Source organism: Biomphalaria glabrata, chromosome 2 (assembly GCF_947242115.1).
Source record: "Biomphalaria glabrata chromosome 2, xgBioGlab47.1, whole genome shotgun sequence".
NCBI lineage: Eukaryota > Metazoa > Mollusca > Gastropoda > Planorbidae > Biomphalaria > Biomphalaria glabrata.
Window position 1 is genome coordinate 47,334,481 of NC_074712.1, and position 23,329 is coordinate 47,357,809.

General features: G+C 32.8%; 1 protein-coding gene across 1 annotated transcript; it reads right to left on the reverse strand.

The window, feature by feature from the left end:
* Positions 1-1,282: 1,282 nt before the first annotated feature.
* LOC106066010 (sorting nexin-16-like) lies at positions 1,283-16,792 on the reverse strand. The gene is made up of 7 exons (XM_056020947.1): positions 16,128-16,792; positions 15,536-15,625; positions 14,890-15,038; positions 13,941-14,010; positions 13,478-13,614; positions 11,707-11,841; positions 1,283-8,666 (listed from the first exon to the last, which is right to left on the reverse strand). Exons 1-7 carry the CDS (start codon positions 16,692-16,694, stop codon positions 8,630-8,632), a joined length of 1,185 nt encoding a protein of 394 aa, XP_055876922.1. The 5' UTR covers positions 16,695-16,792; the 3' UTR covers positions 1,283-8,629.
* Positions 16,793-23,329: the final 6,537 nt, after the last annotated feature.

Sequence of the window (23,329 nt, forward strand, 5' to 3'; positions counted from 1 at the left end):
ACGCATTGCCGATTTTTTAAAAAATGGGATTGAGAAGCGGAACGGTCTTTTTTTAAAATGCAAATGATTCGAGAATGTGATATTGAAGGTTTGCATTGATGGCAAGCACCTGAAAACCTTGATACGCATTTATAGAAGACAGAATGAAATATGACACTATGTGTATGTAGGATTGATTCCCCCTGTTGTTATGATTATTTAGTCAGTGTTAATGTTCCCTAGTCTCTAGTCTCTTAGTGAAACGTTTAGGATGATGAAGGGAATTCTCCTTCATTATAGTCTCTTTCTCGGGTTTGAGAAGACTAATTAAAGGTCCTCACATAACCTTGGAGGGTCATTAGCAAAGAAGCTGATATGAATTAGTTAAAAATTGTGTCTCAAAGTCTGCCTTGGGAATATCTACAACTGACGCCTTGAATTGCTTTTTAAATTTTAATATACGAGAAATCAAAAAGATTACACTTCGAAAATGCAAACACACAAAATACAGTCTCACATACACACAGGTCGCACACATTATGTGTATATTTTATTGTATGACAAAGACCCTGACACTTAATCTCTACATTTTGTAACAAGGTGCTGCCTGAATGTCCAAAATAATTGTCATTGTTCTTAAATTACTCTTTTGTGAATGTCCAGTCAATAGTTGGGTCGAACACCCTTGAGTGGCCAAATTGGCTCTTCGTCGATCAAATCCAGTATCTACTTTATCAGATAATCAAACCGTTTATTCAGAGGTCAAGACATTTTTGCGCCCCTCCTTGATAGGCGAATCCGTTTCCCTCAAGGGATTCCTCCATAATTGTATATTGTACTGCCACTTAAATGTAAGAAGACTGCCAACGGATCGTGCCTGCTACTTCCATGAGAGATAGCGTGGATGAGGGCATTGGGCAAGACTTGGTTCCTCAACACACAATCAATACGTTTCAAAATGACGATAATTAAGTTCCACTTTGTCCTCTGTCATTAGGACTGCTTCCAATGTCATATTAATGCTGACATTTTAATGCGATAATTTAATGTATATTTTTTTGTATAATTTAAGGGAAAGAATTGAAACAACAACAACAGTGAAATAACTGAGCTTCTTTCTTTCTTTTTCATTGGTTAAAATTACATATGTGTGTGTGTGTGCATATATATATATATATGTATGTATGTATGTATGTATGTGTGTATGTGTGTGTATATGTGTGTGTGTGTGTGTGTGTGTGTGTGTGTGTGTGTGTGTGTGTGTGTGTGTGTGTGTGTGTGTGTGTGTGTGTGTGTGTGTGTGTGTGTGTGTGTGTGTGTGTGTGTGTGTGTGTGTGTGTGTGTGTGTGTGTGTGTGTGTGTGTGTGTGTGTGTGTGTGCGCGCGCGCGCGCGCGCGCGCGAGTAAAATGTATATTATTTATTACAATCAATATATACATTTTTAAAATTAAAACACTGTTTTAAGAAAATATTAGAAGCTATAAATAAATGAATTCATCAACCTTTACATTTCAATGTATCGAGACTCCCCAGATTGTAGGAAAGTAAAGGAGTGAAATTTTGCAAACAAACTTTCACACAAACATAACTGTCAATTAAATATATAAAAATATTGGAAACTTTACTTGACTGTACCTTTTTTTTCTTAAAGACAAATACTAAAGCCGAGAGACTTTTATCGATTTGTAAAGAATAGCACTGTCCTATCGTCCTCATACGTTGACTAAGTTACTAACAAAACGAAGAGAATGACATCCTACGCGTATCCACGTGTCCATCCCGTTGTACGTGTGTATTAAAGATTTCATCTCTGCTGGGTCGTTGGTTTTCCTGGCTGATTAAGGCAACCCATTCCATGCTCTAATAGCTCTAGGGTAAAACCAAGACTTATACGAATTAGTCCTAGCATACGGAATAAGACATGTGCCTTTATCTTTGTGTCTTTTTGAGTATTTTCTTAAGTCTGTGTTTTTTTGTATCTGTAATTCAGTGTCTTATGTAGTAGGCCTATTGCTTTTTTACTATTTAAATTTAGTGATTTAGCTACGGTTGTTAATCTTATCAAATGTGAAAATTCGTTTGTAATAAATTTCAAGGCTTTTTTTTTTTTTGATTTGAGTCTTCTAATTTTTTCTTCTATGGCTTCCTTAAGAATGTTTTTTCGCGACAATGTGTCCAACTGGTCTTTGTTTGTTGATAATGATCTGAACAGCAGAATTTAGGATTTTTTAAAGAATGAAAGAACGTGTTTAAATATTGTATTGTCAGGATTTATTATTCTTGTTCGTCTTACTGGTAGGTACTTGAATAAACTTTCTCCGTGGATTTAGTGCCACGACAAATAGGCTAATAGGTTGATGGACTTAGTGCCACGACAAAGAGGCTAATAGGTTGATGGACTTAGTGCCACGACAAATTGGCCAATGAGTCGATGGACTTAGTGCCACGACAAAGAGACTAATAGGTTGATGGACTTAGTGCCACGACAAAGAGGCTAATAGGTTGATGGACTTAGTGCCACGACAAATTGGCCAATGAGTCGATGAACTTAGTGCCACGACAAATAGGCTAATAGGTTGATGGACTTAGTGCCACGACAAAGAGGCTAATAGGTTGATGGACTTAGTGCCACGACAAATTGGCCAATGAGTCGATGAACTTAGTGCCACGACAAAGAGGCTAATAGGTTGATGGACTTAGTGCCACGACAAAGAGGCTAATAGGTTGATGGATTTGGTGCCACCTACAGCCACGACCTATCACTAACAGCCCACGTTGGTTACTAAGTGACTGTATCTTGCAGCTTACTACACTACGCCCCAGTGACATATATCTACATGAGAACGTATCCTTTGACCACTTCCTTATATGGTCAATGTCGCCTCATATCAAATTATACTTCATACTCGATTTCAGAAACTAATTTAAAAATAAAAAATACTTACGCTAGTAATAATTGCTTTAAAAAAAGACTGATTAGATCTAAATCCTCAAAGGAAATAAAATTGTTGAAATGAAAAAAAAAAATTTGCTGAGAATTTGCAGACGTATAACTCTTGTATTCGTCAAGCTAAGACTTTGATAAAAATAAAACAGTATCTATAGTATATCGGATTATACAATTACAAACGAATACAATATCGAAAATTTGAAACATTGAAAGTTTCGTGACCAAGTTTTTGTGTAATGTTATCTCTCTTGAAATTTATCCCTATTGAATTTCTTTTTTTTTTTTTCATTGCCCAGCCTCTGGAAGTATTAAGTCTCCAGTTCAAATGAATTTTATCATTAGAGTTTTTATGTTTAATCTGGCACGGTCAACTAACATTACTGCAGCACTAAAAAATCTCATGTAATGAAAAACTAGCCTTGGGAATATAATTCTGTTTTACATTAAGACTACAAATAACTTATAAGCAAATAAATGGATTTATATTTCATCCGTTTATTTCTACTCTTTCTAAATACAATCATGTTTATTGATGAAACATCTGATTGATGAACAAAACATAAAATACAACTAAAACCATTAGATTAGATCAAGATCCCGATAGATACATAATATCATGTTTGTAATAGATCTAAATTCTAGAACCTAGATCTATTTGCTATTTCAAATAAAGCCAATTTTATTTAAGCCAAATAAAAAATGTAATATTTCATGACACAGAAATAAAACTAGAACACACATGAACAATTCCTTTAGAATTGTAGGAATCCATGTAAATGGGAGATTAAAACCTACCAAAAGGAAACATATTTTTGTAACTGGTTTATTTCTTTTTAAATTGTCATCTTATGATTATTCCATAGTCCATTAAGTCCATTATGTAACAGAAGCTATTTAAAATTGAAAATATTTAACTAATAAGTTATTTAAACCAAAATTGTTTCCATTCGAATAAACAACAACTTGTTTACTTGTCTAATCTTACTCAAAGTTGTAACTGTTTCACAAAATAAAAATCATTGTGAAATCACTTACATGTATAAATCCAACACAACAAAATCTTGTTTGTCAGTAAGTAAAAACAGAAAAGTGTTTTTCATCAATTTGGTTGGTTAAAACAATCACATGTCTAATGATAGTCTTAGCATCAATGTGCACAGGATAAAAAAGTTGTACAGTTCAGGTTCTACACTTCTTCACATATTGTAGCTAGTTTAGTTTTCATAATTAAAAATTGAACATGCAACATGACAGGCCAAATAAAAAAAAAGAAAGATCATTGTATACAAAAGTAGATACAATGTTTCCAAGTTGCATGTAGTTACATAAACTTAGAGAGAAATAATACTGAAAAAAAAAAGAATGATTAAGATATAAAAATATTGCCAGATAATATTACAAAATAAAATAAAAGACTAGTTCAACCAACATTATATATTTTTAGGTACCAAAATAATACATTTTCTTATATCACAAATAAAGATTTAAAAAAACAAAACATCATTAGAGCTGAGATTGAGCCCTTCTTAATGCTTAACATTCATTTCAAACTGCACTTCTTCCATGCAGCCCACTGAGGAAATCATTCACTTCATTATCTTAAAGTCACTATTTTCTCTTTCCACATTCCCAATGGTCACTCTAAGGACTGCAAGTCTCATTCATTGATGCTACTGTATCAAAACAATCATGTCTAATCACCATTTGGGTTACAATAATTCATTCATAAGTGAACAATACTAGAGATATTCAATTTCAGGTCCTTAGAGCTAAGAAAAAAGATGCTGCATATGCAGTGCAGTGGCGTAGAAAGGTACGCGTGGGCCCGGGTTCACGAATATTTTGGTGGGCCCCTTCCCCCATAAAACCAATTTAGTGTGTGACAAAATTCTAAAAGCCTGTATGTATCGGGACATTTATCAAAAGACATTCCAATGCAAGTAAGTAATAATGTCATTACCTTTGAATCAGCTATTATTCCGTACATCTAATAGAGTCTTAAAACCATGGCAGCCACGAAAAAAATAGTGAAATGATGCTAGTCTACTTTTACTAAAGTGCATTTTTTTTTCACTTTGGCTCATGTGGGCCCTAATTGGTCATGATCAAGTGCAATGAAAACCTAATGCGTCAATGTTGCTACTCTATGGGCTGTGGGCCCCTAATGGTCGTGGGCCCGGGTTCATTGAACCCCTTCGTGCCATGGATGCTACGCCACTACGCATATAATATATGATCTAAATTCAATTATAAAATCAAAATGGTTACCAAATATCTTATTTGAAATGATTGTTATTCTGACTGTAATTAGAGATCAAACATTCAGAATTATAAGACAACACTACTATTGCTTCAGACTCATTTCTACAGATATTGTACCATTTGTACAGATCTTGTTTATTAAAGTAAAAAAAAAAAATACATGTTTGTATCAGTGCTGGGGACGGACACAAAAAATAAAACTTAGGATAATCAGATATTTCTCATACAGTATATTAGATCTAAAAAAAGTCAGATTCAAGAAAATGTGTCAGTCAACATGCATGGTTTAAAAATTAAATTTTTACAAGTGAAACACCTGATAAGAAAATGTCACAAGCAATATTAAAATGTGCTAGAAGAATTATACTAAATAATTTTCTTTTTTACAAGTGCATGTAATTCTTTTAAAAGAAATACAAAACATTTTTGAGACCTAATTGAAGATAGAAACTGGTTGTCTGAATGTCAAGATTTAACTTTTGGTGAATGAAAGCAGTAACAGTCTTTGACAGTCTGGTTATAAAAATGAAACTGGAAACCTAAGTGTCAGTTTTTCAATGTATGAGCAAAGGTCATACGTGTACCTCAACATTACAGGAATTCAATTATAGGAATGATAGTATTGTTTGAAAAGCTTTCCATTAACAGAATACAACAGGCCAAAGTGTTCACTATGAATGCAAGTCCAATAACTTTCATATTTGAGATTAAAATGCATCCAAATTATTAATTCATCTGTTTACAAAAAAGATCAATTCATAAATCTAGTCAAACCTTTCATAGGACCAAGGAAACTATATCCCTTGCTTTGGAACAAAAAAAAAGCCATATTTATAGAAAACAAAATTTACAAAAACAAAACTGAATTGTCTTTAATGTTTTTAACATTGAAAACATTTTGAAACTAATCTATAGATACAAAAGTGAACAGAGGTTATCCATATCTGAGAATACATGGTTCATACAAATATGTCAAAGAAAAATTGTATAGAATACAAGCTTATTGAGCAATTATCAATATAAAGAATTAGGAAATTATGATACAACTATAAAGTTTCATCTAGTTAGCAGTGCTGAACAAAACATTATATACCATTTAGCTGAACAAAACATCATGTAGAAGTGCTGAACTAGACATCATATACCATGTAGCAGTGCTGAACAAGACATTGTCTACCATGTAGCAGTCATGAACAAAAGCATCATATGCTATGTAGCAGTGTTAAAAAAAAAAATATGTACCTTGTAGCAGAGCCAAACCAAAACATTTCATACCATGTAGAAATACAGACAAAAAACAAATGTCATGTTTGCAGTGCCCAACCAAAATATAATATAACAAGTTTGTTTTCAAAGCAAGAATGTTTTCAAAGACAAACATTTACTTCAAGCCTCCAATATGCAAAGCTAGAAGCTAAAAGACAAAAAAGTACAGTAAAAGTGACACAAAAATTTAAATAGATTTTTTAAAAATTGCTGAAAAAAAAAAACAGCAGGGCCAAGTTATTTTCTGGATTTCAAAATGACATTAATGCTGAAAAAAAAAAGTATAAAAAGCAACCACTGTATAAAATGTAATGATTGTACACAATAGTTTTACTGAAAGGCAGGATTGTCAAGAAAAATATTACAAAGTGTGACTGCATCAAACTTTGTACAACTTTACTTTACTTCTGTAGCACAACCAAATAATATAAAGGAATGAAAGCCATGGTGAAAGACAAAGTTGTTTGTAATGTTAATTACTTTTGTTGATTGAACAATGCTATGTAATGCATGATTAGATTATTCAATGTCCTAGATCCATTATTAAAATTAATGAGATTTTTTTTCCTTACAGATGCTTGATATTTAAACAAATGTAAAATATAATACTTAAAACTGATTGATTCATTGCAGAAAAAAAAAGATGACAAAGGGAGTTTGAATTATACAAATTCAAAGGCAGCCAGAAACAGGTTAATGACACCTACTACATTATACAAACAAGTTCACATGTAAATCATATTAACCAGTGACATTAAAGTAACCTGAACCAACATGAGACAAAAATTATTAAATAAGGATTATGTGTCAATCTTTTGGGAGTTTCTGATAATTTAGAAACTATTTAGCTACTAAATAATGAAGACTGCCTTAATAATCATGTTGTAAAAATGGCTTTTAAATAGATAATATTAAGTATTACAATATCAGCATACTTCATGACTAACACCAAAGGGTTCACATTAAGAAGAGTAACTGTCCCATTGCAGCTATTTTCAGCACAACAAAGGTGAAGGTCAAGTCATATTTTCAATGTGACATCTCTAAATGTAATGAACAGACAGAAAAAAACAACAAAAAAAACAATACCAGATTTTCTAAAAGTAAAAGTAAAAATATTTTCAAGCTAAAGTTATAAACAAGGACCTTTAACCAATGACAACAACTAAGCAGATAATACAGCATACAAATAAAATATGAAAAGAATAAATGAAAACCATAAAAGCTACAGTTTAAAAAAAAAAAATCAACAACCAATTAATAATTATAAAAATAAATTCAAATATCATTGAAAGAAACAGATTCCACTTGCTTGTTATACAAGTTAGTTTAAAGAAGAAGTGAACAATTTTTTTTTCTTTAACCCAATAGCTCCTAGTTCTGGTTTGAGAAAATCCTTCCCAATTGGTAAGCGAAGAGGGATAATTCTGAATAATAAAAATCCTAAAAAATAAACATTATGAAAAGATAATAAAATATAAGATCTCACACTAAAAAATAAACAAACAACTTTTAAAAATACAATGATATGTCTAGTTAAAAAAATATATACTTTTAATACCTTTAGAATATAAATAAGCTTCATTTTCCCAAGTGAGGGCTTATACACTGGGGGCTATGGTTCATTTGAAAAATTCTATAAGCAATAAAAAATCTTCCAGATTTTACTAAAAATAGAAGAAGAAATCTCTGAAATGATTTCTAATCACGCTCACAACAAGACTAGAAGAAATATATTATTTTAACAGTTTGAAGCAAACATTGAAATGTGGATCTTAGAAAAGTTTTACGCAGGTTAAGGACTAAAACGAGAAAACGTTCCCTGACTGCAAAAGGAGCTAAAGGGTTAAACAATGGACAGTAAAAAAAAATGTATAGTGAAAAATGTCTTTTAAGCAAGATCTAAAAATAAAGAATCAATTAAAAACTTCTTTTTGAGTTAAAAACTTAATATTTCAACATATGAAATGTTGACTGATACATTATCATAAGATCTTGTACATTTTGTACATGTACTGTAAAACCCAAGATGCATGAAAGGATTTATCAAGGCACATGTGTCAAGTGTAAACACAAAGTCAACATTAAAACAATTGAATTACCCATGTAAAATGTGTAAGCATTGCAAGCTTGTAAAGACATCATGTGATGCTTATACATGTAGATAATGCTTAACTAGCTGGTTGCTGTTCTGGGACTGCCTCAATTCTGAAAAAGTTTATTTGAAAATGCCATTATAATTTCTAGAAAATCATTACAAAGAAGAAAATAATTTGAATTTTTAAGAATGGAAGTAACAAGCAGTGTTTCCCAAACCGTGTTCCGTGGAACCCTAGTGTTCAGCAAGGACTAAATAGGTATTCCACTAACTATTGTATAATCTCTCTAAAGAAATATGCAAAGTGTTCTGCTAAATACTCAGAAAATACGAAGTGATTCATCCCAAAAAAAAGGGTTTGGGAAACACTGCACTAGAGTGGCACTAAACTTGCTAAAACTTTAATATTTTAATCAATTTCAATTAGCTCAAAATTCAAACAGAAATATTTCATTTAAACCTATGTTATTTTACATTAAATAATATCCAGAAAGTCTAAGCTGACAATCCTGAGAGCCAACATTAGGGTTAGTAGGACTTTTTCATTAGATAATTTTAGGATATTTGAGATTGTTTTAGAAGGATGTGTGTGTTTGATAAAGATAAATATATATGTAGATAAATAAATATGTGTGTGTGTATGCATTTTTTGACAAAATGAAATGTCCAATAGACTGAACAAACTAAAAAATATTGTCGATCTATAATATTGATCTATAATTATAAATTTTTGGAGGTGCAAACTATTGAAAGTCCTAATCATTAGTTTAAATTAGTGTTTCCCAAACTGTGTTCACAAAACGCTAGTGTTCTGCAAGGCCTGAATAGGCATTCCACGAACTACTGTAATAATTTACCAGTAGGCCACAGCGTGAATTAATGGTATTAATCTCTCTAAAAAAACAAATTGTTCTGCTAAATACTCAGAATGTGCGAAGTGTTCCTTTAAGGAAAAAGTTTGGAAAACACTGGCCTAAATGTACACTTGATAATAATAAATAATGCCAAGGCTATAATGCCAGATTTATGAGACTCTTTAATAAAACACTTTACACACAACAATACATTATGAACTCTCTTGCCAAGGGGAATAATTCTACATACTAACATACACATATACACACAATGTCAACACTAATCATTAATGCATGGAGTGGGGTAGACTGCAAGACTTCATTTGGGGAGGGGGGGGGGGATGAAGGTGATAATGACACAAACATTTGTGTATTGAATAATGAAAAAAAAAGTACAGCCTAGACCTTTGAACATATTTTTTTTAAAGGGCAATTTTTTTTCACATGCACTTTTTAGGGTTGTGTGCTTATTATTTTCATTAAAAAGTAGCGTACATCTACTCAGTGATTACTGATCTAGACAATTTAGACACAAGACTAGCTAGATCTAGTCAATGAAATTAAATCAATTCATTCAATCTTCATGAGATCTAGACACTAGATTTAGTAGACGTGGACTTTTTATGCCAACCACGCCAACCACGGTTATGTGCGAACTATCTTGTCTAGGAGTAGATCTAGTGTAGATATAGAATTCTAGATTACTAGATCTAGATCTAACCAGAATTACCTGATCTAGGTCTCACTAAAAATCAAAGACTTCACAGCTATGTGTGAACTACCTTAACTAAATATGTGGTGTAGACCTAGTAATTCTAGAAATTAACAGATCTTACCAGATGTAGAATTTAAATCTCACTAAAATTCACTCAATTTTCATGAACTTTGTTTTTGTTAGATCTAATGTAGGCCTCTATCTAAATGTAGTCAATCTAGACACTTGATTTGACTAAATCAAGAAAATACCTTACTGTACATAGCCTTAATCTAAGTCATTAAAATCAGTAGACCTAATTTCTAAACAAACAACATGGTATGCAGTTTATTATCACTGCTAAATTAGTTCAAATAAGGGAACTTCGACTCCACTTGGGTGAAGGAGGGGTGTAGGCTTACATACATGTTAGGCTAGTCTTATGTGGAGCTGTCCTAAGCAAAAATGTTAAAGCATAGGTTAAAAACTAGATCTAGAAACATTCATCAGTTGAAACAATGAGAAAGTAAACAGACATTTATTCACTGCCTGATGTTAACAATTACAGGTGAAATGCTGGCTCAAGAGCATTAAAAGGTGAAAGGCGAGGTACACTGGTCAGCTCAATTTAACTAACACAGCTATCTAATCAAGCAATTGCAATGCCTATATAGTCACCCTGCTTTTCAAATTTTAATTTTTAGCAAGAAATAAGCAAAACTAGATCTATATAAAAAAATAGTTGTGTTATAATTTATAAAAATTTGAAGAGTATTTTCAAAATTTTAGGAGAATTTGAGATTTTTAGGAGATTTTAGGAGCGCTAAAAACGCTGCAACATAGTAATTACCTGTTTAATAAAAATATGAAAGCAAAGCCAGGGTTAATTATGATGGTGGTTAAACTATTCAATTTCAACAAGATTATCTGTTCAAGGTTAAATTTTGTTATCTTAATCAAAGACTCCTGATGAAAATTGTGCACAAAATCTTATTGGGGAATGTTTATTTATCAAGGACAATAGACGGCATCACATAAATCTAAAGTAAAAAGGAAAGAGTACTCACAATTACTTCTACATAGCACAAAACAATATTTTGTTAAAGAATATTTCTAAAGAACTGTCAAACGTTAAGTCTGTCCTTCTATACGGTTCAAAAACTTGGAGAGTCACTAAAACAAATATGGAAAAGCTCCAGACTTTTGGTAACAGATGCCTACGCTGGATATTAGGAATATAGGTGGCCAGAATAGATAAATACTATCGATTTGTGGGAGAGAACTAGAAAAAAGCCCATAGCCCAAGACATCACAAAATGAAAATGGAGCTGGATAGGACACACCCTGTGAAAACCAGCTACCAATGTTGCAAGGCAGGCACTTGACTAGCATCCACAAGGAAAGAGGAAAGTGGGCAGACCCAAGCAAACCTGGAAGAGGTCAGTCATCAGTGAAGCTGAGGTATGGAATGACATAGGAGCAGATGAAGAGAGCTGCTCAGAACTGAGTTCAGTGGAGAGGTGTGGTTGCAGACCTATGCTCCCCTGGGAGTACACAGGATTAAGTAAGTAAGTAAGTCATTTATAGAGAACAAAAGCTTACATTTTTTCTTCCTGCTTGAGTGATTTCATAATGTCTCCTGAGCCAAATACTGAGTCCAGACTCTGTAAACCACTACCTGTTAAGCTTCTGCGCTTGTCTGCTGATTTTTCTTTGCTCATAATATTATTCAATTCACTAAAATAAAAATTAAAACAAAAAAAAAAGGTGCTACAAAATTTTTAATGGTCTTTTAATATTTTAATCAAATGCTCAGCATCTAAAAACAATATACTAATATATATATATATATATATATATATATATATATATATATATATATATATATATATATATATATATATATATATATATATATATGTATATATATATAATTATATGGTTTAAAAAAAAAAAAGTTTTTACTTAGAAGCAAAATGGTAGTTTTGAGAAATCAAACATTTTTAGACAGCAATCTATTCCTTTTAAGACAACTTGTGACTTCTAGCTCTCAAGGGCTGAATTTACAGTGAATTTTAAAGATAAAATCTTATCTTATCTTATATAATACAGTCGTTACTTAAAAAAAGAAGATGATTACGTCCTACGCGCCATGCATTTAGTCATGCATATTAACCAATGACTTAAATTCTGCCAAGTCACTGGTTTTCCTGGCTAGCTCAGGCAACCCATTCCATGCTCTAATAGCACTAGGGAAGAATTTGTCCTAGCATATGGGACGAGGAATGTGCCTTTATCTTTGTGTCTTTCAGAGTATTTTATTAAATTTTGTTTTTGTATTTGAAGATTACGGTTCAGTGTTTTATGTATAATTGCTACTTTACTTTTGAGTCTTCTGTCCTGAAGGCTTTCTAAATTTAGTGATTTTACTAAAGGTGTTACTCTAGTCAAATGTGAATATTCGTTTGTTATGATTCTCACTGCTCTATTTTGTGTATGTTCCAGTTTCTTAATGTTTTCTTGAGTTGAGGGGTCCCAAACGGAGGATGCATATTCTATTATTGGCCTAACCAAGGTTAAGTAACATTTTAGTTTTATGTTCTTATTTGATTTATAGAAATTTCTATTAATAAATCCTAATGCTTTGTTTGATTTTTTTTTATAGTTTCATCAATATGTGGATTCCATGACAGTTTTTCATTTATTATAACACATAAGTATTTTGCATTTTATACTGTTTTACTGGTTTGCCATGATAGACCAGGGATAATATCATAATCAACTACTAATCCAGGTCTGTTGGTTAAGAAGAGATCTAATGTGTTGTTTAATCTAGTTGGCTTTTTAATGATCTAAACTTAGGTTGTGTAAAGTTTCTATGAAAATCTCATTTATGTCCTAAGGTTTTGGTGTTTATCTATGGATAGTGTTTTCCAATTTATATCAGGTAGGTTGAAATCACCCATAATCCAAAAAACTGCATTTTTATTTGTCTCTTTAAGTGTAGTAATCTGATTACATAGTTCCTGCATGTATTCTAAACTAGAATTTGGTGGTCTGTAAATGCTGCCTATTATTAGAGATGTTGAGGTGGTATTAATTTTACAAAATGTTGATTCTATATTTTTTGAGTTAGGTAAGGTAATTTCTTCTGCTATAAGAGTGTTTTTTATTGCTAAAAGAACTCCTACATGATTATCAGCCCTATCTTTTCTAAAAATTTCATAATTACTATTGAAAATTTCTGCATTATAAATGATTTGAAACCATCTGCTTGAGTAAGTAACTCCCAAATTAAAGAATTATTAATCTATTATCATTAAATAAGACTTCCTGCTTTGTAACTGAAAAACAAAAAGAACTTCATACAGACCTAAGTCTAGTAGACAATAGCTGTACTTGATTTTTAAATAGTTCATTTTCTTCTTTCAGAAGACTTATCTCTGTCACTTTCTCAGTCAGCTCTTTGCGCAGTCTATAAACTAGTTCCTCCATACTCTCACACTGAGCCTGGCATTCAAATTAAGGATTAAAACAAAATAAGTGTGCACAGAAAACTAAGAGAAAAGGAACAAGTTTTTATTTTACAATGTCATTGTTTAAAACTTTTTTGCTAAGACCTTAAAGAAGAAAAGAAAATATTGAAAATGTAGTTTTTGAAGGAACTAGCCTTAGCAGACTTAACTAGTGTGAATTCTATAGAAGAAAAAAAAAGTAACTAAAAAAAAAAATTAGATTGAAAACATCCTCTTTTAAATGGCAGAACTCTTCAATGAATAAAATTATAAATAGTTGACCACTACAAGATGGATTAGTCATGCAGAAGTGTTCCTTACCCGGCTCTCTTCTAAACTGTCATGCGCACCAGGTGGATCATCAAAGCAGAAAAAGTCTCTAACAGGTTGACTATAGAGTAAAAAGTGAAAAGACTACGTAGGAATCAAATTTAAAAACATATTTAATTATATGAAATATAACAGCTTTAATGACCTGTTTCAATGATTTCCTGAAAAAAAAAATAAGGATAATTTATAATTACTCTCTATTGACTATTATCAATTCCATAATAGGCCTGAATTACAATTAAAGTCAAAATAGGCACCTTGCTAAGTAAACATGTTTCTAGGAAAACTTGTCTGTGATATTGAAACTGATGTATTGACAATTAGGTGATCAAAAGACTTTTTAATTTTTAAAAATGTTTACAAATTTTGTGTTTTTTATTCTGAATTATCAATTTAATTTTTTTCACATATATATACACACCTTTTCATACACTGTGACTGAATCAGAATAGTAGCTTTATATAACAGCTATATGAGACTTCCTAGTCTGGTATATTTTTCTAAATATTTTGAAATAACATTGACAATTTTTGTAGACTTGAGTTAAAAATGATTGAGCTTCCTGGCTATTTTCGTATTTATTGGCCAAGAAATGTTACCAGAATAGAAGTCCAGTATTCCTAAAAGACCACAATTATGATCCACAAAAGCAAGGAAAAGGCAGTTAGCTTTTAGAAAATTATATAAAACTCTTTTTAGAGAGTTCAGAACTGATTGTGCTACTTTGGAGACAGAAAATATACTAGAGATTCATGCACACTGCAGAATTGTCAAGACACACAAAAAAGGAAATGTACCATAGCATATATACTACATACCAAAATCTACCCTTGCCCAGAATGCAAACAGAACACCCAAGCATGGTAAGTCATTATATATGCCATTTCTGACCCACAACTTCTTGAACCATAAGCTAAGCAGAAAAAAAAAATCAGGTCACCTGTTGCATATATCTCTGTGTCCTGTTATATTGTTGAGAAACGCTTGCAAGCCCAACTGACGTTCTTCTAGGAATTCTATATCAAAATTACTTCTAAACCATCTTTTAGGGGGCAAAGAGAGTCTAAAGTTTGGAAATAGGACTGCAAGCTGTAAAAAGTAATACAATGTTAATTAGTCATAACAGAAAAAAAAATCCTAATAGACAATAATAAGTAACAACATAGCAACTCTGAAATATGTTTCATAAAATAGATTTCTTCATAAACTCAGCTTAATGCTGAATCTTACTGCAAAGTATATTTATTTACAACATTTTTTTTTTTTTTAGTGCCTAACAGTTTCATCTTCGTTTTTTTTTAAATTATCTAAATTATTCTTTAGATATAGTATCAACATTCATTAAACTTACGTTGTATTACTGATGCTATTTACCTGATTAGTATCAACATTCATTAAACTTACGTTGTATTACTGATGCTATTTACCTGATTAGTATCAACATTCATTAAACTTACGTTGTATTACTGATGCTATTTACCTGATTAGTATCAACATTAATTAAACTTACATTGTATTACTGATGCTATTTACCTGATTAGTATCAACATTCATTAAACTTACATTGTATTACTGATGCTATTTACCTGATCATTAAGGTGACAAAAATCAGAATATCTTCTAAATATAAACCAACCAAGATCATCTTCCTCCATCATAACATGAATTTTGAACACCTGTGAATAGAACAAGGTTAATTAAACATTTAGAAAAAAATCAATATCCAAATACGGTACCGTTCCTCAAGTGGCCATTTTAAAGGGGACACCTGCATGACTGATTTTTGTGCAATGAAAAAATTTGGGGTTTTTCTTTGGTGTGCTCAAACCTGTGCATCATGAGATACAAGCCGTAAATAATAGACAACAAACTACATCTTACTTGGATCCCTCCCAGACAGAACAGTAATTCAGACAGGTCAATGGAGGGGTGCATCCAAGGACTTAAAGTTTCAAGTTCTTTGACTCAACTCTTAGGACTATTACAAAGCTCTTTGTCATGAATATTTTGTTATAGTTGGTATATCTATAAAACTAGCCCATTTTGACTTTGAAGGGCTGGGAACAGTGTTCTGGCTAATCAGTCAGATATCAATTACTTTTCAATTCCCTCCATTAGGGATTGAAAACAAAACAAAAAGTTAAACAAAAAATAGATTTGTTAATGTTAAAGGCTTACTGTAAATTTAGATCGAGCCTCCATAGTCTCATGACCAATTATGGGAACTCTAATTGCACCTGGCATCATAAGAGCATCTCTGTTTTGTGACTGTGATGATACTAGTATATTATTCATAGATCCATGAGTTGGTGAGCCATTACTGCTAATAGGATCACTACAGCCACATGACAGCTCTGACATGTCATCTGCTAAACATGCATCTAAAGCAGCAGATCTCAAAAGAGGTGCTCTGTCAGACATGACTGTATATGAGGTCTGTGAATTTAGCCTTGCTATTGGTGTTGACGTCAAAGATGGTTCACCAAGATCTTGATTCTCTGCGTGAATCAAAACGCTGCTATCCGTTGCATTTTGCAAATCAGATATGCTGACATTCTCTGACTGGCTCCCAGGGGAAGTTCCAGGACTGTCCTCTCTGTTGGAATCTTTATTGAAATATCCCTTTTTAGGATCATATGAGGCTGAAATATTACCATCCTCATTTTTGCTTAAGCTGATATCATCATCAGAGTTTGCCATTCTGTAACGTAGCTTGTAGACCAGCAAGTCAGTTAAAATAGACATTGAGAAGTTCTTGCCATAGTATACATTAGTTAGTTGCAGATAGCTCCAGTGTTGTAGAGCATGTTATTGTAGTGCTTAAATAAAAGAAAATGAAATGAGAGAATAAGAAACACCAATCATAAAAAACAACAACATATGATTCTTTTGTTAACATAAGAGACCATGTATGACTAGATGCATGACACGTAGGACATAATTATCTTCTTTTTTGAAGTAATGTCTGTATTATATAAGATAAGAACATAAGATCACATTGATTAGATAATCTAGATCTATGTAGGTCTAGAGTAATCTAGACTATTAATATTATACTTATCTGTTATCAGCCTTATCATGGACCTATCTATCTATAAGATAAGAATCATAAGATACTCAAAGATAGAGTCTAGAGTCTAGTCGTCATACTCATAGTTATGATTATCATTATGATAGTTTGCAGACTAGACTTTGACTTCTAAAGTAGAACTATTGACTATTCCCCTGCTTCTTATCTTATCTTATATAATAAAGACGTTACTTCAAAAAAGAAGATGATTACGTCCTACGCGCCATGCATTTAGTCATGCATATTAACCAATGACTTAAATTCTGCCAAGTCACTGGTTTTCCTGGCTAGCTCAGGCAACCCATTCCATGCTCTAATAGCACTAGGGAAGAATTTGTCCTAGCATATGGGACGAGGAATGTGCCTTTATCTTTGTGTCTTTCAGAGTATTTTATTAAATTTTGTTTTTGTATTTGAAGATTATGGTTCAGTGTTTTATGTATAGTTGCTACTTTAATTTTGAGTCTTCTGTCCTGAAGGCTTTCTAAATTTAGTGATTTTACTAAGGGTGTTACTCTATTCAAATGTGAATATTCGTTTGTTATGATTCTCACTGCTCTATTTTGTGTATGTTCCAGTTTCTTAATGTTTTCTTGAGTTGAGGGGTCCCAAACGGAGGATGCATATTCTATTATTGGCCTAACCAAGGTTAAATAACATTTTAGTTTTATGTTCTTAATTGATTTATAGAAATTTCTTTTAATAAACCCTAATGCTTTGATTTTTTTATAGTTTCATCAATATGTGGATTCCATGACAGTTTTTCATTTATTATAACACCTAGGTATTTTGCGTTTTTAGTCTGTGTTACTGGTTTGCCATGAATAAGATAATTGGAATTAATCTGTTTTAGTTTTTTTGTTACTCTTAACAACTGACATTTTTCTGGGTGGAAAGACATGCTCCAATTTGATTCCCATTTCTGTAATTCATCTAATTCTCTTTGTAAAATATCTGAGTCTTGTGTTGTTTTTATTGTTCTATATATTATATAAATACAATCGTCTGCAAATAATCTGACTTTTGTTCCTGAAGTAATGCAATTAGGTAAATCATTATGTAAATTAAAAATGGACCTAAGACTGTTCCTTGACTTGAGGTACACCTGAGTTTACTGTTATCAGTGTTGATTTAGAGCCATTTACTGTTATAAATCGGTGTTGATTTACAGCCTTCTATATAGATCTATTATTTAAATATAATATATATTTTAAATCAAGCTACAATAACACTACACTACAGTAGTCTACTCAGTCTACTGTCTTAGACTGTCTAGTCTAGACCTACTTGAATAACTAGTCTATAATAGTATAATTACTATAATAAACTATAGATTATAATAGATCTATCAGTAAGTAGAATAGAAGACTAAGAAGAGTCATATGACAATGACACTTGATAGAATGACCTAGGCCTAGCCTAGACTCTAACTCTAGTACTAGACTTACTAGACTTTGTTTAGAGTTTAGTAGCCTAGACTAGCCACTAGTGACTAGATCTAGTCTCACTAGAATTCACTAGATCTATTAAACATAAATCTAGACAGATTAAGATTAATCATTAATAATAATAATAATAAATAAACAATATGATACTACTGAATGGGTAACTTAAACTATACTAGATATCTAGATCTAGATTTTACATAGATGTAAGTAACTATTTTACTATAGACTAACTATAGTGTCTATAGTATATAGATCTAGACATCTAGACTGTAATAATAATTAATATACTAATAAGTAATTAATACTAGTAATTAGTAATACTTAACTACACTAACTATAGTCACTAGATCTAGATCTATATAGAATATAGACTTTAATAGACCTACTCCGTAAATAAACGATAAATAAGATATGGATCTAGCTAGATTCTAGGGTTTCTACTTTAATTTATTAATAAATAGATGTAGATCTAATGTCATAAACAGTCAAGATAGAGCGAGAATTACTTTGACCCATATTTTGATCTTGTCCCTTGGCCTTTAGAAGTAAACAATCTTCTCTGGCAACAGCTGTTTGTCACTGTTTCTCAAGAAGCCAAAATTCGATAAGCTTGAAGCTTTACTTTATGGGGGGAAAAAAGCCAAAATTCTAAACATAATGTAGATCTAGACCTAGGATCTAAAAGTCAGATCTAGAATCTCTAGATCTAGAATAATCTAGATCTAGTTTTTCTTTTTTTTTTTTTTTTTCAGAACTAATAATAATAATGATGATGATAGTTACATCTTATACTTACTTGAGGTGCAGTGTTTGTGTTTTCGACAAGTATCTTAGTCTTGCTTTGACAGATGTTTAAGCCGAACGTCTGGCAAGCAGCAGATAGAAATTGTTGATCACTTTTGTTACCTTGGCTCCATCATATCCAACAACACTCTACTGGATAAAGACATTAACAGGATATCCGCTCTGTTATCAGCAGCAAACGCTTTGGCTGGCTTGGCCACGTTCGTAGAATGCCAGTAGGTCGACTTCCACAGGACATTCTGTTTGGCGATCTAATAGAAGGAAGGAGAGCCACTGGTCGCCCACTTTTACGTTATACGGATGTATGCAAACGCGATATGAAGCTCTTCAAAATCGACAATAGCAGCTGGGAAGAGGTGGCACTGGATAGATCCACATGGAGAGAGAGCATAAAGGAAGGGTCACAGATTGCTGATGTCATACACAACAGAAGCAGAAAGAAGGGTGAAAATGCAACGGCGCGTGGTGATTATATAAGCCCAACCTGCGATCGCAGCTCGTGTATCAAGGATTGGCCTCTTTAGTCACAGAAGAAGTTGCAAAGGGAAAGGATCGTCTCTCGAGACGTCAAATGCCACAGAAATCTTATTTAGTAATGAAGATGCTAGCTAAGGTGGGGGAGGAGGGGGGAGAATTTCAAAATCCCCCGGGCCCCAACTTGAGAGGGTCCCCCAAATGAGGGTTTTTACATTAAAAATTAAATATTACGCAAAATGCAGGTGCCCGGCCCCCAGACATTAAACAATTCCTAGCTACGCCCCTGGCTAAGGTAATGTGTGTATTTTTTAAAAATCAAATGTAAAATAGTAGACTTATAATTAGGCTAATTAGATTAATTTAGCTTTTGTTTAGATTAAAAATAATAAAATACATATTTTATGATAATAATAACGGTTTTCGTCGGGTCCGAATATTAATTAGGAGTGCACATGGGCGCCAGATTAGCCAAATTTTAGCCAATTCTTTTTGCACCATTAAATCAATTAAAATCGATGTAGCAACTGATCAAGTAGTGCTTCCACTGGAAAGTTTACTGATGACTGAAGTACAGTTGTAGTAGACTAGCCTAGGATTATCAGAAATTGATGGCTGACCATGTACGTGCACCCCTATTAATTCTAAGAAGTCAAATTTTCGCCAGTTTTTTTTTTTACACCTTTCAAATCAATTACCTTCTGCTAGAAAGCAACTTAACATGTAGTCCTTCCACTGAAAAAAAGTTAATTAGGATAAGCTATTATTTAAAAAAACTAGAATAGGCTAATCTTTAGTTCATGTCCGACCATGTGCGCTTTATTATTGGCTCTCAATTTAATTTTCTATAGTTAGTCGTGACGATTTGTTTTCAGTTGCACATAATTGTAGTTATTATTATATTTAGTAAAGGTCTAGAATATGATTAAAGTTTTTTTTTTTTTGTTCTTGTTTTTGTCTTGGAGAAAACAGTTCTAACCAGCTGTCTGTTGACTTGATATAGGCCTATGTGAAAGTTTCTTTGAACAAGATTGAAGAGTGCAATCATCTTCGTAAATGTATTTACGTCTTGCAGAGTTGTCATTGTTAGCGCTCGATAAATTGCAGGATGAACACGTCCACCAGTTTACGATAGAAGAGAAATAAGAAAGTTCTTCAGATGCCATCGTCTGAGTCAAAACGTTGATTTGTATCGACGGAGAACTGACAGCAGCTAGAAACCAAAATATACAAGCAGCAGCAGCATAAATTAACTGCGTTTTCTTGATGTTTCGGTAATGAAACTGCAGATCTCTCAGGCACTGAACAGATGTGTTTGAGCGTTGGATTCGTTGATGGCGATTGCACTCGAGAAGAATTGATTGGTGGTTAAGATAGACGCACTGCCTATGTCTAACGTCATTGTCAGCGAATACATTATCTTATTTTACACATGGACGATTTACTCGGCCAAGGCTACGATAGCTTCCCCGTGATGGCTAGCATTCAGAACTGTGTTCATGCAAGGATACCTGAAAAATATCCAAAAGCAGCCTTAGTCCATTGCGCGTCTCACGGACTTAACCTTGTTATCAATTACCTGAATGATGTTTCAGATATCCGTAAGGCTGTTGGTATCACGCTAGAGCATTGCTGCTAAATTTACCTTGTTTGTGTGAGACACGATAGGCTGAAAAATATGAATTCATTCGCGCTTTAAGTCACAACTTTGAGAAGATGTTTGGTGTACAAACTGCATATGTATAATCAGTGCCTGCTTCTCGTGTCCTTATGATTTGTCTTTTAATTGTCGTCAATCACTCATCTGTTCTTGAAGCAGTTTCATGATGTCCATTTTAGCAGAAGTGGCCGCTCAACAGCGCATCAGCAGTAACATTTTTGATATAATCAAAAACCAACTTGACCATGCTGAGGAACACTTCAGGGATGGCTTCTTGGCGAAGGCGAGACTGCGGGCAGACAAACTTGGTATTGGGTTGGTGCTGCTGAAAATTTGCAGTCGACAGGCATACCGAGCAAAAACCATATGTTTGCATTTTGGGATTATTACAGAACACGATTTTACATTCCGTTTCTTGATTCGTTAGTTTCTTCATAAACGTCTCGCTTTTCAAGCAATACTAATGCTCAGTTCAACCAGTTTTGTATAGCCTACATCCTTGAACGATGCAAGAATTTCAACGGAAAGAAAAATATCAGAACTGCCAGATAAGTGTTCATCGACGGCTAGTCAATCGCGACGAAAAGCAAATTCAATAATAAAGTTATTGACAGTTTTTGCAACGTTTGCATTTTTTGTTTGATCGACCGTCGGGATGCACGGGCCGCACGAATAAACTTATGAAAGTGTTACAGTAATTCGTTTTTTCACATGTTTTTTTTTTATTTCATGAAACAAGTATGAAACAAGAAATGAGGGGGGGGGGGATGAAGTGCGTTTTTTTTTTTTTTTTAGAACAAGTTCTTTTCAGATTCTGAAACTGAAAAACATGATTTTCTAGAAGAGAAAGATAAGCTGTCCCAGGGAAGAACTTTTTGTAAGATGAAAAATGGATGTTTGGTTTTAATTTTTTAGTTTATTTTAGGACTACTCGTCGCATTAAACCATCTCAGTTGTATATTTTCAGAATACTGAATTTAAAACTGCACATCAAAGACATGTCCTCAAGCATAGTTAATGATACCAGTGGACTCAAAAGTTGAAACTGTTTATTTCTCGGAAAACAAGGATTGGACTCAATTTTCATGCTTGCATTAAAAATCCATATTCACATACTGGAACGAAACATTCTAAAGATGCTTTCTCTGTTTGGGACCCCCTCAACTCAAGAAAACACTAAGAAACTGGAACAGACAGAAAATAGAGCAGTGAGATTATTAACAAACGAATATTCACTGTTGACTAGAGTAACATCTTTAATAAAATCACTAAATTTAGAAAGCCTTCAGGACAGAAGACTCAAAAGTAAAGTAGCAATTATACATAAAACACTGAACCATAATCTCCAAATACAATAACACAATCTAATAAAATACTTAGAAAGACACAAAGATAAAAGCACATTCCTCGTTCCATATACTAGGACAAATTTGTACAAATTGCTCCTTCCCTAGTGCCATTAGAGCAAGGAATGGGTAGCCTGAGCCAGTCACGAAAACCAGTGACTTGGCAGAATTTAAGACAATGGTTTACATGCATGACTAGAAGCATGACGCGCGTAGGACGTAATCATCTTCTTTTTTGAAGTAACGTCTATACAATATAAGATAAGTAATATAGCCTACAGATAGAGCTTATTGATCTAAAAGCATATTCAGAACTAAATATTAAATTTGATGAGATTTCCTCACTTCCCATTCAACCTGAAATGAAAATAGTTTTGGAATCATTAACATGTGAACATTTTTAAGACCTAAGAAAATGTGTCCCAAGTTACGCCTGTCATTTTAGATCAACATACAGATGAGAATAAGCTTTCCCGGCAACTAACTAGCAACGTCCAATCTTGGATTTTTTTTTTAAATACACAAAATTCTATTACATATTTTATTTAATTTGCGATATTTTTTTTCTAAGAGCCCCC